This window comes from Chlamydotis macqueenii, chromosome 2, assembly GCF_036417535.1.
Source record: "Chlamydotis macqueenii isolate bChlMac1 chromosome 2, bChlMac1.mat, whole genome shotgun sequence".
NCBI lineage: Eukaryota > Metazoa > Chordata > Aves > Otidiformes > Otididae > Chlamydotis > Chlamydotis macqueenii.
In genome coordinates, this window is record NC_141557.1 from 9139232 (window position 1) to 9153985 (window position 14754).

At 38.1% G+C, this 14754-nt stretch overlaps 1 protein-coding gene across 1 annotated transcript in view; it reads left to right on the forward strand.

The window, feature by feature from the left end:
* The window catches only part of UBE3C (ubiquitin protein ligase E3C), a 79677-nt gene extending 72350 nt beyond the window's left edge, over positions 1–7327 (forward strand). Inside the window, exon 23 of the mRNA XM_086741872.1 lies at positions 4195–7327. Coding sequence (XP_086597998.1) covers positions 4195–4365 — 171 coding nt within the window. The 3' untranslated portion in view covers positions 4366–7327. The remainder of the gene's footprint in view (positions 1–4194) is intronic.
* The last annotated feature ends 7427 nt before the right edge of the window (positions 7328–14754 follow it).

Consider the following 14754-nt stretch of genomic DNA (forward strand, 5'->3'; position numbering starts at 1 on the left):
GACAGCATGTTTACTGTTGTACTGTTTAGTAAAATTAATACGAAGGTGGGTGTATGTGGAAAAGGTGTTGTTTGGGTTTTTTGTCAGAATTTTAAAAAATACTTGAAAGGTAAATGCTAGAAGAATTTATTCTCAGGTCTAGCAACTGAGCCCTTTCCTGTAACATGTTCTGGGGGTCACACATGATAAAGATATTGGAAGCAAAACATGAAAAAAACCCCTACCTTCCTCTTCACACATACAACTTAGATGTAGTACTTATCACTGTTTCTCTCGTATTGAATTAAAAAAAAAAATCTTTCTAGACTTTTCAAACTTTTAATGATTTACTTTTCTCAAAAATACTCTTTTCCTCTGGAAAACAAACAAGACACTCCAGTATTGAAATCACAGTGATCTCAGTCACAGACCTCTGATACTTGAATTATTTAAAATATATAAAAGCATATGTGGGTTGTCATACAGTAGTATGTGGATCACTTGCTAGGGTTCATGAAAGAATACTCTGAGTAGCTTAAACAGCTTTTTTTTTTCTTTTTTTTTTTTTCCCCCAGGCTGCAGAGTGATTTTTGAAGTGAATTAGTTGTCTCTAGTGCCACATTCTGCAGGGAATCGTGGCCCTCTGCCCTTGACTTCTATCTATCCTGCACTGCCATTGCAGCATGCGATCATTTAAACCTCCCTTTGGTACAGTCATTCTGTAACCCTCGGTGCAGTCTCACCCTCTGCATAATCCCTTCAGCTGCTGTAGCGAGTGCTGCATGATGCTGTTAGCATGTGGATAGGCAATGTATCCTCCAGCTTAAATATCTATGATCTGTAGCTCAGCTACACTCCTCTTATAGGCACCTAGGAGAGGAGTGAGCACTTTCAGCTGGTAATTTTTCTGACTGTTTGTATGTGTCTGCTTCAGGATGAAATGAATCATGTCTTAGATTTCACAACACATACTAGCTAGATCCCCTTTAACAGTCAAGAGAGCCTGGAGTGACTGGATTTGGTTATGGAGACAGCAGAGATGGATGCTTAATCACATGAATCCTATCCAGAGTATTCATTGATTGACTATTTAAAACCCTGCAAGCATTTCTCTTAAACTCTCTAAGTCTGTGTGAATATCACTGAACGGTAGTCCAGCAGCAAACAGGATTCTATAGGACAGTGGGAAGAACAGTTAGAAAACTGTGGGATGAGACCAAGATAGAACAGTGTGCATCAGTCATGTAATGAAGGGAGGAGAATTGGGAAACAATTGTGTGGAAACGAAGAGAAGTCTCCATTTGTTGTCATCCTTTTTAATTGTGAGGAGAGAGCAGGAAATGCAGATGTAGCTACCCAGCTTTGAGGTAGCTGGTGTGACATTTGAAGAGATGGAGGAAGTGAATCAAAAGTCTAAAAATATGAAGGTTGACAGTGACACATTAGAAACAGGATGTAGCAAAGCCAAATGTGGAAGGCTGAAGTTCGTGTGTATACTTGGGAGGTAGGCCACAACCTGACTTAAACATACTTGGCTAGGGAAAAATGCAAGTTAAATAGTCATCAAATTTTCAGCATGATAGCAATAAGTTAAAAGATTAATTCACTGTACAACGGACTTGCAAGCTCAGCCTCATGCAGCAGTCTTGGCAACAGAAAGCAGAGTGAAAAGGCATTACTGCTGCTTTGCTGGGCAGCACTGAGTGGGGGTTAGGTCAGTACTTGCGGGGTGCTTGCAGTGGGATCTTGTTAACACAGATTTACCAACAAACCAGCGGTTTGCCAGAAAAGGAAGTGGGTAACTGGCACTGCCGTCAGCAATGTCTTGGTAGCCTATGACTGTGGTGTTCAGAGCTTTTGAAGGTCAGAAGTGCCAAGCCTCAGGAGTGCTGAATATTACCAGCCAAATAACTGTCTGAATATATGTATGTTGATGGTAGACATTAACACAAGCTATCTTCAAAATTTGTTCACAGTTTTAATATGGGTACTACAATTTTCTGAGAGAAGCACAATTTCTGGTTCTCACTCTGAAATCTTCTATATGCTCTACATTGCAGAACCTTCATGTTTTCTTAAAATCAGTGCATCTTAATTTAAGATCAGGAAATATCCTGACATCCATAGCATATACATAGCATGGTCTAGCTTTGCATCACTTAAAAATTGTAAATTCTCACTGCCAGATTCAGATTCAGAATAACATTTACTAAAGCTAATTAAAGTTTAGTAAGTTTAATAAATGTGGTTATTACGGACAAAAAAAAAAAAAAATCATTAAAGCGTGGTTGAAAATTGTTAAGTTCCAATCAGGTCACATAATAAATTGATGATACTTTTTACTTCCAAACTCTTGCAGTTCCCTGCTGTACAATATTTAATTATGCAACAAATGGTGCCCTTGGCATGACACTTCAATTTAGAACTTCATTTTTCCATTTTTAAAGCTAAAGTAGGGGAATTCAATTAGCATTTTGAAAGGAACACTAAAAATGCAGCATTTTAGCCATGAAATACTTTTAAGGCCTCCATTTGAACAATAATTTAGCTTAGAATCTCATTGACCTTTTGCCTTTGGAACTGGGATTTTTTTTCAAGTTTCTAAAATCAGAACTCGCTCTTACCTCAGGCAAGCATTTGCCAGCAAAAGCAGTGGTAACAAATAAATGTATTTTTCACTATACTCTTTCTCATAAGAAAAAAATATCAGATGTTATTAAAACAATTAAATGTTACATACAAAATATCTTAAAAGTCTGTTCCTCAGATCAATAGTTATCACATCAGAATAATTGGAGTTTGGCAAGTTTCTGTCATTACAGACTCACTATGCACATCAATATCATCCCAATAACAACTGAGTGACTTTCTAATCACTCTGTGAAGAAACACTGAGTATAATTGCTTTAAATAAAGTTAGATCTTTATTTGGAGAATATGAAGTACCTCATGATTCAGAGTTCTAGACTATGGTAGTGTAAATATTTACACGTTAACAGATCCACTGAAGTAATTAGCGCTGTTCCTCTTGAAATTCATAAATTGTAGGCTTGCTGAAAAATCAGTTTAGATAGAAATCCCTTTAGGTCAAGAAATGCCTTTGGCATTGTATCAGACAATTGATTTTTAACAAATAAATGATCAATGTATATTGTAGTGAGTAGAAGGAAAATTACAGCTTGATTCTCATCCACTTGAAGAATTTATTTTCTGTGTTGGAGTATGCTAACAAACTAAAGCTCTAGAAGGAAGGCATTGAAAGAGTGTGTTTGATCATGGTTTGTTTATTTGTTTGAGATTTTTTTGGGGGGTGTCAGAAATTGATGTAGTACTGTAACTTTTCTCAAATTTATTCTTACGTCTGGTCACTCATTCATCTTCTTTCTCCTCAGAGCATCACTTTAACATGAGGAGCAAATGCTTATGTAGAACTTGTGCATAAAATTGTAATACTTTTAAACTCTAAGAGAAGAATGTTAACTAGCATAGCACATCACTTCATTAGCCAGAGGTAAATTGCTTTTGTTGAGATTTTTGTTTATACAGAAACAATGTCTTCCCTGCCTGGAAAATAAAAAGCAGAAAGTATAATTCTCAGAAGAAGCTGTGTCATACAGTGACTATGATATGACATTCAAACACGACAGAACATCCTTTTCCATTTACCTCCATTACTGCTAGTGGTCTCTTGTTCCCTGTGTTCAGCATATATTTCACTGTCAGAAAACGTCTGTAGCAGGAACTCATCCTTTTCCTGTTCCTACAGAATAAACAGCATCCATGGGCATTTGGGAGGCTTTGTAAGGGCAGTTGGAAGTTATGAATCAGTTGTTTCTCACAAATACTACAAAAAATTTCTTGCACGCTGCTGTATTACTTTGTCCATTTCATGTTTCACTGGTCTTGTAGCATTATAAATTTGCAGATTAGAGTGTATGAACAATAAAAAATTATTATTTTTACCCTAGAACCAAATAAATTGCTTTGTGTTTTGCAAATTAATGGAGCTTGGTGGGGGCAAGGTAGAGCGAGGCACTATACAACTCAAGAGTGCTTCTGGGGCCACCAGGAATGAAAGAAAATGCCATTTGGGTCTGTCACTGTGACAGTTTTTAATCTGATCATTTATTTCCTAGAAATCTGTGCCAGCTGTTACAGGGTGGGTTTTGACTTGTACATATTATTTGATATGTTTTTTTTCTGTTGCATTTTCAGGAGTTATATCCTGCATTTTGCATTCACAATGGAGGATCTGATTTAGACAGGCTACCTACTGCCAGTACCTGCATGAACTTGCTGAAGCTTCCTGAGTTTTATGATGAAAATCTTATGCGAAGCAAGCTGCTTTATGCCATTGAATGTGCTGCTGGATTTGAACTAAGCTGAGTCAAACTGATGCTTATTTGGATGATCTGCAGAGGAACTAACCAGTGCCTACTCTATAAGCAGCACCCATACCCAAGCAATTTTAAGGGAATTCTGTCTAGATTTCTGCAGCTCTTGTGTCTTATCAAATGCCCTCAAATAGGTTTCATTTTTAAACACGATTTCTTAGTTAGCTTTCATTAATCAATATTACATTGACACTGCTTTATGATTCAAAACAATGAATGCTGTGTGCAGTGTGGTTGTTTCTGTGTTTATGTGAAGAAAGAGCACATTTAAAGAACAGTGACATCTCAGTGAAATTAACCAAAGATGAAGCTTTGGCTTTGTGCTGTTCAAACATAATTTCACAAACTGGCAATAAAGTTGTGTACCATGCAGTGCGTTGGGATGAGACAGGGCTAATATCCTGTAATTAATCTGTTAGATGGAAGTGAAGCAGATGTTTGCAGATATCCCAGAACTGAGAGGCTGAAAAGGCTCATTACCGATAACCAAACATCTGTACTTATGTTGTAGAGTTGTTTACAAATCATAGCTGTTGCACAACTGATTTTTGTTTATACCACCTTCCCTCAAGATGGTAGGCACTGAGATAAAACGTTTATAATCTTCCATTTGTGCTTTCTGAAATATGTGGGAGAAATTGGATTTGCATTATTTTAAGTTCAGCTTTTAGCTGCATCATTATCACTTGAACACTGTTGTGAATGGGTGTGACTGTCCATGTTTCCTCTGTTCTGTTTCTGTCTTTTGTGCCTGTACAGATTTTTAACTGTATCAGACTCCTGTTGCATACACAGTACATACAGAAGTCATCACTTTGGAAAAATATACATGTAACAACTATTAAAATTATTTGAACCAAAGTTATCAGGCTTTATCTTTTATATTTGAAGCCTGTGGTGTTCACATTCCTTTTCCCTATCATTTATGTCCATCTTAAATACCATATCTGTGCCGTAGACACTAATCAAATTCATTACTTTTTTTTTTGTGATTAAACAGCTTTTATATCCATCTGTCTGCAGTATTTCTGCTAAGAAAAATAGGTGGGAGTATGCTGCTTAATATAATTTGATATCTGGGAAAACATTTGCTTTCATATGGAAGGAACTGGTCCTCTAGTAGTAGGCACATCGTTAGGTGTTCGTATGCAAACTGCAGTCAGTTCTAAAACAGAAGTATAGTTGAAACTGTAAGATTCATCAGTGCATCCCTCTGAACTTTAGTTTTATATTTTAAATCATCTAAATTTACAATCAAATTTGTATTCATCTCTTATGCAAAAAAAAAATATTTTGCTGTTACTGGAAAGTCTGGATTTCATATTTAATAAGCAGTAACCAGCAATATCCTTTAAAATGTGAGGAAACGGAGTGATTTTAAGATGTTTACTAGTAATGATATAAAAATGTATAATTTCTTAATTTGGGTAATAAATGAAGTGTTAAAATACTATTTGTAGTCTTGATGTACAGAAATAAAATGATTGGTTTTCTTTTTAGTTTTGCTTTAGGCTTTTTATTTATGTTAAATGTTAACATACCCAACCTATTCTTTATCCTAAAATTCTTTTCTTGTATATTTTTATACATAAATTATGAAACTTGTAAAGAAGTTGAAAAAGAGATCAGTAATAGTGGAACTGGCTCCTCCTAATTGCAAAACCTGAACACTTCTTTTAAATAGCATTATTTATTTTAGAACCTGATGCTTTAAATATTTTGAAATTATTTTTCAATTCCGTTATTTTGCTACATTGCGTAGCATTATATTTGTATTTTGTAAAATTAAATTTAAATTTTCTATTGAACATTTGTATTTTGAAGATCGTGTTGGAGTCACGCCAAGTAATCATGACTGGTAACGTACGCTTTCTGCTTTTGTAAAAGGAGACAGTGCGCACTATTCCTGTCTGTGACCGTGAATGCAAATTCAACAGAGAGGGCAGACTGGGAAAATGTGAGTTGCACATAGGTGTAGTCATGTAGCTGCAAGAATCACACAGTTGCAGAAGACTTCAGTAGAGGATTTGAGTTTGCTGAAAATACTCTGACCTTATAGTTCTTCAGTATGTAGTACTCGGTGATCTTGTTTTGTATATTCTGTACATGAGGTATGCAATTCTGCCATACTTGAGTCAGTGGGACTGTAGCCTAGATTTCATTCTGCAGCTGGTCAGTTGAAATTCTGTGCTGCAACAGCTTATGCCACCTTCAGTATCCAGGCTGCAATGAGAAGAGGGTAGGGCTTTCCTCTGGCAACAAGCGCTTTCAGTTCTGACCGGCAGCTGTTTTCGAATAGTCAGGATGAAGCACTAATCCCTGCTTTTCAATGGTCTATTGCTGGATATTTTAAGGAACAGGAGATAAAGGTATGAGAAATAAGATACTTAGTCATGTCCTGAGGAGCTAGGTGGTCTAAGTGATCTCTCGTAGCTCTTACGTAGCAAGAATTGTTTATATATGAAAATGGGCTTTCTGTTTTTTAAAAGAGCAGCGAACTCTCTCCCAGTTGTGATGATCCCAGAGGTTAGGTAGGCAGAGGCAGGAAGCACTTTGCATGCAAGTAACCTGAAATATTATTGTAGATTTTGATCATCAGAATTACAGCAGTAATAATTACAGGTTTGGAGTTGTTTTCCCTGCAAGACAGTCCTACCTTAAAGTAAATTTCTGTACTTCAGTGTTTTGTTCTCCTAGTTCAGTACTTGCTTTTTGAAAAATTACATTTTCTGTTTCATTTTTGTTTTCAAATAATTTTTGTTTTATAATTATGTAACCTGTTTAAAAACATTTTTGGCAAGGTTTATCTTTATGATGGAAAAGGTCACAAATTCTTAATCTCTCCAAAGTTAAAAGGCATAAAAGCAGAATTAAAAAAAAATAAATTGGCACTTGGTCTGTTTATCTTGGTGAGATCTTTTTGCAGATGTGGGTTTAGTCCTACTTGCTAAATGGTTTAGTCCTACTTGCTAAATTAAAAAAAAAAGAACACAACAAAACAAAATAGAAATGATTTGCCTTGTTCCTTAATCTCAGTTGTCTTCCATCATGGTCCTGAAAGCCAGACTTGTATAAATTTCACAAAACTCACTTGTGATTTCTAGGGAGAATTTGTGTCTACAGAAGAGGAAAGATTTGGCTCCAGCTTCACATGTAAACACTGAGCTGACAGAAGTTTGAACAATAAGGATATTTATTTGTGTGTGGGGTGCTCCTTTTTTTTTTTTTTTTTTTTTTTTTTTTAAAGCTTCCTGATGCTATTAGTAGCGATGTGGACAGGTTTTTTGGCATCACTTGAGTAATCTAGCACAAACATCCAAATTTGATCTGTAAAGGGGTTTGGAATTCAAAGAAAATGCTTTAAGGTGTGCAGTGAGCTCATGCTTAATTTCAGTTTAAACCAAAACCTGTTTGTTAAATGCCAGTGAGACAGCACATACTCCTCACCACTGGAAAACAGTATAGCACAGAAACAAGGAGGAAAAAACAAGAGAGCTGTTTTACTTGGAATGTGTTTTTAGAGCTGTAATTTTTTTTTTGTATTTATAATTATATGCAAAAACTTTGAAAACATTTGCTCATATACATGAATCTGTGTTAATAATGGTTTGTGATGTAAATGCTTGTTACTATTTTTTTTTCATGATGCTTTGCCTGTCAGTGAAGGAGAGAAGAAATGAACATGGTCTGTAAAACTGATCAGGATATCTATATTTTTATTGACTTCTGCTTTTGTGAATAAAATAATTTGAGTTTTCTTGAAACTTTGCAGAAATACTCCTTTTTTTTTTTCCCAGTAAATTTGGTATTCTCTTGCTAAAGATTGATAGTACTGCATGGGTTCTAAAAAGGAAGCTCATATTAACTGTTTGTTGATCTTGAAGTTACCACTGCTTCAGGATGATTTGTAACTTCAGTTTTTGAGCTCTGAAGTTCACACTCTTGCGGTCAAACTGCAACTATAAGGTTTAGCTTTGTATGACTGTGTCTTTCAAGCAATGTAGCTAAGATCACTGATGTGCTTTGAAAAATTTCTTCAGAATCTTTGGAAAGAACAAAATTCTCATTGGATCAAAATATGAGAAGCTGTAATTCATGTGAAGAATGCTACTCTGTTAAGAAAGACATGCAAAAACATCTCTTTCAGTTGCTTCTGGAATTTTAGCACATGTACCTCTGGAGGTGTAATTTATTTTTTATCTCCTTTGATAATTATAATTATCTGCTTCCCTTTGCTTTTCTATTATTTCCATTGCTAAATACACTTTAGTTCCACGATAGTGTTTATAAAGTTAGTATTGTGCATGTTTATTTTGGAATACCTACAAATAGCACCATATATGCTTCAGCTTATCTGTCAGTAAAAATGTGGTAAACAGAAAATTAAACTCATAGTATGAATAGAACACAAATGCCCAGATATCTTGCCTGCTTTCATTCAGCAGGAATGTCTGGAGATCACCAGCTCAAAGCAGGGTCACCTAGAGCACGTTGCTCAGGACCTTGCCCCGTGGAGTTCTGAATGTTTGTGGATGGAGAGTCCACAACCTCTCTGGGCAACCTGTTCCAGTGTTCAATTACCTTTACAATAAAACATTTTAAATCAGGTTTAAACGTAATCGCTTATGTTCCAGTTTGTGCCCATTGTCTCTTGTCCTGTCAGTGGGCAGTACTAAAAGAAATCTGAGCCTTCTCCAGGCTGAACAACCCCAGATCTCTCAGCCTCTCCTCACATGACATACGCTCTGAAACCGTAATCCCATTTGTGACCCTGCACTGGAATGTACAGCATGTGCATCTCTCTTGTACTGGAGAGCCCAGAACTGGACCCAGCACTCCAGATGTGCCTCACCAGTGCTGAGCGAAGAATAATCACCTCCTTCAACTTGCTAGCAATGTTCTTCCTAACAGAACCCAGGATGCAGTTTGCTGCCTTTGCTGCAAGGGCACCTTGCTGGCTTGTCTTCAACTTGCATACAAGAAACTCCAGGTCATTTTCTGCTAATCTGCTTTCATCCAACTGGACACCAGCCTGTATGGCTGAGGGAACTGGGATTGTTTAGTCTGGAGAAGAGGAGGCTGAGGGGAGACCTCATTGCTCCCTACAACTACCTGAAAGGAGGTTGTAAGGAGGTAGGTGTTGATCTCTTCTCCTAAGTAACCAGCCACAGGATGAGAGGAAATGGCCTCAAGTTGCATCAGGCAGGGGAGGTTTAGATTGGATATTAGGAAAAATTTATCTACTGAAAGAGTGGTCAGGCACTGGAACAGGCTGCCCAGGGAAGTGGTGGAGTCACCATCCCTGGAGGTGTTCAAAAAACCTCATGGCACTTAGGGACATGGTTTAGTGGACATGGTGGTGTTGGGTTGATGGTTGGACTTGGTGATCTTACAGGTCTTTCCAACTGTAATTATTCTACTCTGTTCTATATTATTCCCTCTAGGTGCAGAATCATAGAATGGTTAGAGTTGGAAGGGTCGTTTAAAGGCCATCTAGTCCAAATCCCCTGCAAGAAGCAGGGACGTCCCTGACTAGATCAGGTTGCTCAGAGCCCAGATCAGGTTGCTCAGAGCCCAGATCAGGTTGCTCAGAGCCCTTTGGACAGATTTAGGTGAGTATTGAAGTCTTGACACATAGTTCTTCATTTCACAACTTTCTTCTTTACTGGGTTGTTAAGTTGCTGTAGAAGATGTTTCACTTTTCATTTTTGCTATTTGAGGCAGTACTTTTTTTGAAAACAAAGCTCTCGGCTCAGCTTTACTCCAGCTCACTGTCAGTGTCAGTGGTTCACTCACAGGGGCTATATGTCTTAGAAGAGCTGTGAATTCTGAGGTATGTGGAAATTCATTCCCAGAATAATGCTGTCGTGTCTTTGGAATAAAGAATAGAAGTAGAGAATTTCCCTAAGGAAAAAGAGAAGACATTCAATTTCATTCTGTGTAGACAGGGCTCTGTTGTCCCCTTATAGGTGACTTGGTAAGGCCCAAGTAAACACAGCACCAACAACTGTTTCTACAGATTTTTCCCCACATTTAACTTCTCATAGTATGTATCGAGTGTGATCTCATTTCTTGTGCAGATAGACAGTTGCTTCTAGCTTTCTGACAGAGCAAGTTGACTTAAGGACTTGCAGACTTCAAAATGAAGTTCTTTTTTGCCTTGGATATTGACTTGTACTGTTGTGCTACCTTTGACTCCTATCAGATATAAACTCCTAGAACATTAATTTCTCTCTGACTTTGTTCAGTGAACACAGTGGCATCTTCAAAATATTTTTTGTGGACTCTGATGTGACTGGGGACTGAGTATTCTACACTATTTCGCTTTCTTGTCAGATGTCTGTAATCACAAGGTGAAGACTGAATTTAAGATTTTGTGGCTTTGCTTTTTCAACTTCCAGTGCTGCTTTGTCTTTTCAATGATTTTGCAAACCCGTAATCAGCTACAAAATAAGACTCAGTAAAAACTGGTGTCTCAATTGCTTTCTCAACTTGTCGATGTGACGCTAAGCATTGATACAAAAGCCATAGGACTAATGCTAAATGTTAAATCATCGCAATCTGCATTCAGTTCTTCTGAACGTGTAATTTGTTGGACAAAGTCCTGTAATTTGGCTGTCTTCTACACAAGCTGGGTAGCCCAGTGCTAGGTGCAATCCAGCAAAGCACATCAGACAGTCAAACAGGAGAAACATGGAATTCTGACTGGCACCAGTGGCACTGCTTGAACATAAAGGCGTGCACAGATGTCCTACCGGCTTGATTTCATGCTGTCAAGGGATGAACTTTGATGGTTATTAATCGCTACATTTTATTGCCAGAATAGTTGCTTTCCAGTCTGGGACTAAGTTTACCTGCCCACTGCTCTGCAGAAAAAATAGACTCTGTTTACAGTGTTTGTTACTGTATTTGTAGGAACAGCTTGCTCAAACGTCCTACTATATTTAAGATAATTTTTTTTTGTATGTGTGTTTCCAGAGCAGCTTTTCGTTCATTCTGTGTAACATTTGACTGAAAAGTAGTTTTGCATTATTTCTGTTTTATTCTCTGTTTATAGTTATACATAGCTTTTGATTGCTGCAGAAGGAAACAGGCCTTCACCAGATGGTGTTATTTCAGATCATCTTGCTACTCCTGCTTGCCCAAATGTTAGATCTAGGAAAAGCATCTCTCATCAGTTGCTATGTAGTTTTGCTGTATGTTGTCAAACACACCTTCTGAAGAAATTAGTTCCTTCTAGCCCTTGTATCTTTAATTAAGAATAATTATTTTCATTACAGCTCTGCTCACTCTTTCTCTTTTCCCCCTCTGCGCTTTCAGGCAAACAGCAGCAGAGCTCAAAGTTCTGCAGACATATTTTAGATCTACTTGTCTATTAGATCTATCTGGCTATTGATGAAAAATGACATAGAATTAACTAATATTTGGCATTGGCATATGGATAAGAAAGTATGTCGCTGATCAAGTTAATGAACATAAATGCTGATCAAGCTGTCCTTGCAAAGAATGAGCACTTGCTGTAACTGCGAGATCTGACTGCCCACAACAGTTCTTAGGTTGTTGTCTGCAAGCCCCAAATAATCAGTAGAATGTCTGATACTTCAGGAGGAATTAGCAAAAAACCCAGCTATCCTGAAGTATTTTACCTTTCAGAAGCATCCACTCGGCTCAAGCTTTAGGTTACAGAGAGGAGTCCAGGTAAACTTGCAGCCTCTTGATTACCAAAGAAGCACCATACCAATGAAAATTGAGGTTGCGCTCAGCAGAAAACCTCTGGAGAAAGCTAATGAAAATTGGTTATTTTGTGCTTTTAATGCTTCTACTTAGAGTTTTGAACATTAGGTGTATTGCCCATATTTCAAGTCTAATTGTTTCTGATAAGCTATCAGCAAAAAGTTAATGCTTATATTTAATTAAGTGGCACTTTCCAGAATTACTTTGCCAGTAGTACTATAATTAAATGATATGAGAACAGTCTTTGATACATATGCTCATATTCTTTGCTAATACCAAAAATAGAGTCTGTGAATCTGTAAATAGAAAAACTGGATGCATTAAGCAGCAGGCCAGAGCAGCAGGCCGGGCAGGCTACAGCCATTACCACATCAAAGGGATTAATATTAATATCTCTCTAATGCAGCATTTTCAAGCATTTCTTGTGTTCTGATGGGTTTTCATCATTGACCTCCATAAGTCATAAAAAATTATTAAAAAAAAGAATCTGGGAACTATGTGAATTGCTAATACCTCCTGGAATGCTGCCACATTATTTCCATCATTGGGTTATAGCTACCCGTTAGGTCTGATTTCATCTCACTTAACTTCAGCCATTGCAAGGTGTCTGTTGAGGCACTTCCGATGAAAGAGAAGTGACTCGGAGACAGAGCTCCAGAGGGGGGTTCTTTTTTTACTAAAATACATCTCCAAAGTGGGTGGAATCGATCGTGGCCTTGGAGGTGCTGTCTCCTCTCTCTTCGTCGTCGGAGGCCTTAAACTAGACGCTTAACTTTTAGACAGCTGAAGGTACTTGAAGTGTACTTGAAACCAGACCTTTGCCCCATGTTCCCAGGTGAGAGCTAACAATTCTTGGGCAATGAAGATCCTTCAATAACAGGGTTTATTCTGATTTGTGACTCAGCACTTGGACACCAGCCCAGGTCTGCCTGGATCTTTGATACCAGCTTCCACAGACCCGCCAGACTTTATCAGCTTTTGTTATTGGAATGTTGATCCTCTGCCAGCAACATCAGATTTAATGCTCTTTCGCACAATACTCCAGGCTTTTGCTGCAAGCAGGTAGCCATAAAAACACAGAACGCTCTTATGTCATACTTCTGCAAATACCTTTGAAGAAGATTTTCTGAATCTAAAAGCTTTTCTGTTTTATTAGTTCTGTAAGTAGATCTAATTAAACATGCTACCTCTTTCTATGAGTCCTACCTCTAAAATCTTTCCCATGACATTACCTCTGATGAGGTGGAAGGCGGTTTTGGCTCTTTCCCTTTTGCAGCTCCCCTTGTTCATCTGTGTTAACTTTTTACACTGAGGCTGCAAGGTCCTTCTGTTGCATGGAGAACACTGACATGGGTAGTCCTCATTTAGGGGCTTTCAAGCTATTGTTAAGACATTGAAATATGATTAACGCTGAAGTTTGAAAATAATTCTGACAAATCCTAACTGAAATGAGCGTGACTGAATATACAGATCAAACCGAACCGCGGGTCAGATGAATCTTAATGAATTATTGGCAACTCGTCAGTCCTGTTCTGTGGTACCTGAACTATGTAACCGGAATGAGAGAAAGGGGAGTGAAAAGGCAGTTCAGCAGTACATGGCTGGAGTTATGAACGTTGTTTATCAGGGTGCTACTCTTAAAAGCAAAGCAACCGTAGCCACCATATCTATTTTGAGCTTCGGGTGACCTGGGAGAAGCGGAGACCTTGCCTGGACACATCGTAAGGGGTAAGAGGTGGGTGTGCGGTCGTACTGGGCTGAGGCAACAAGTGCACTGGGCAGAGCAGCCTGAAAGCAGCATCTCCTTCACTGCTTACCAGCACGCAACATTCTTCTCATCAGAAAACAAACAGAAGCCAGGAAAATAAATAAATAGAACATTTTATGGTCAGCATCCATCATGGCATAACTTGAATATAAATTCTCTGTAAACAATTAAAGCAAAGTAACTGCCTCGTGTGCTACTGCCAGCGTGTTTACTGCAGGGGAGATTTTAAACAGACTGAAGACATTTCATACGGACTTCAGAGCTACTTGCTGATGAGAAACTAATAATGGTGCTTGGTGTCTCTTTGATGCAATTTTAAAGACTTTTTCCATGACCACAACACAGCATCAAATCCCATGGAACAATTATTTCCTTTGAAGCGTCCGTTTCCCCCAAAGCACCAAGCCTGTACTTTTCTTAGGGGTGTCCTATTGTTTGGGTTGTCCTACTGCGTGCCTCTTCTGATTTGTATCAGGTTTTCCTCTGTCTTGTTCCAAGCTTGCTTTTTTTCTTTTTGAGCTGATCCTGCTCCCACACAAACAGTTACTAAGGAGTAGTCTTTCCATTGACTTTATTTGGGAAGCACACGTTTTAGGTGCGGAAACCCTCTAACTTAACTTTGGTGATCTATAAATCAATGCCTCCTCCAACTTTTTAAATAAAGGGCAAGAAATACATTTCCCCCCCCCCCCCCAGGAATTTAAATCATGGATAACGTCCAATATTTAAAAACAGAGTAATAACTTGGCTGCTTATGCTTTTCAGCCACGACGCTCAGCAAACCCATACTCAGAGGATGCGCGAGTACGTTCAAACCGCACAGGCGCCAGCGGGAAAACGACGGATCCGGGCCTCAAAAGTTAGGGGTGATGGTTACAA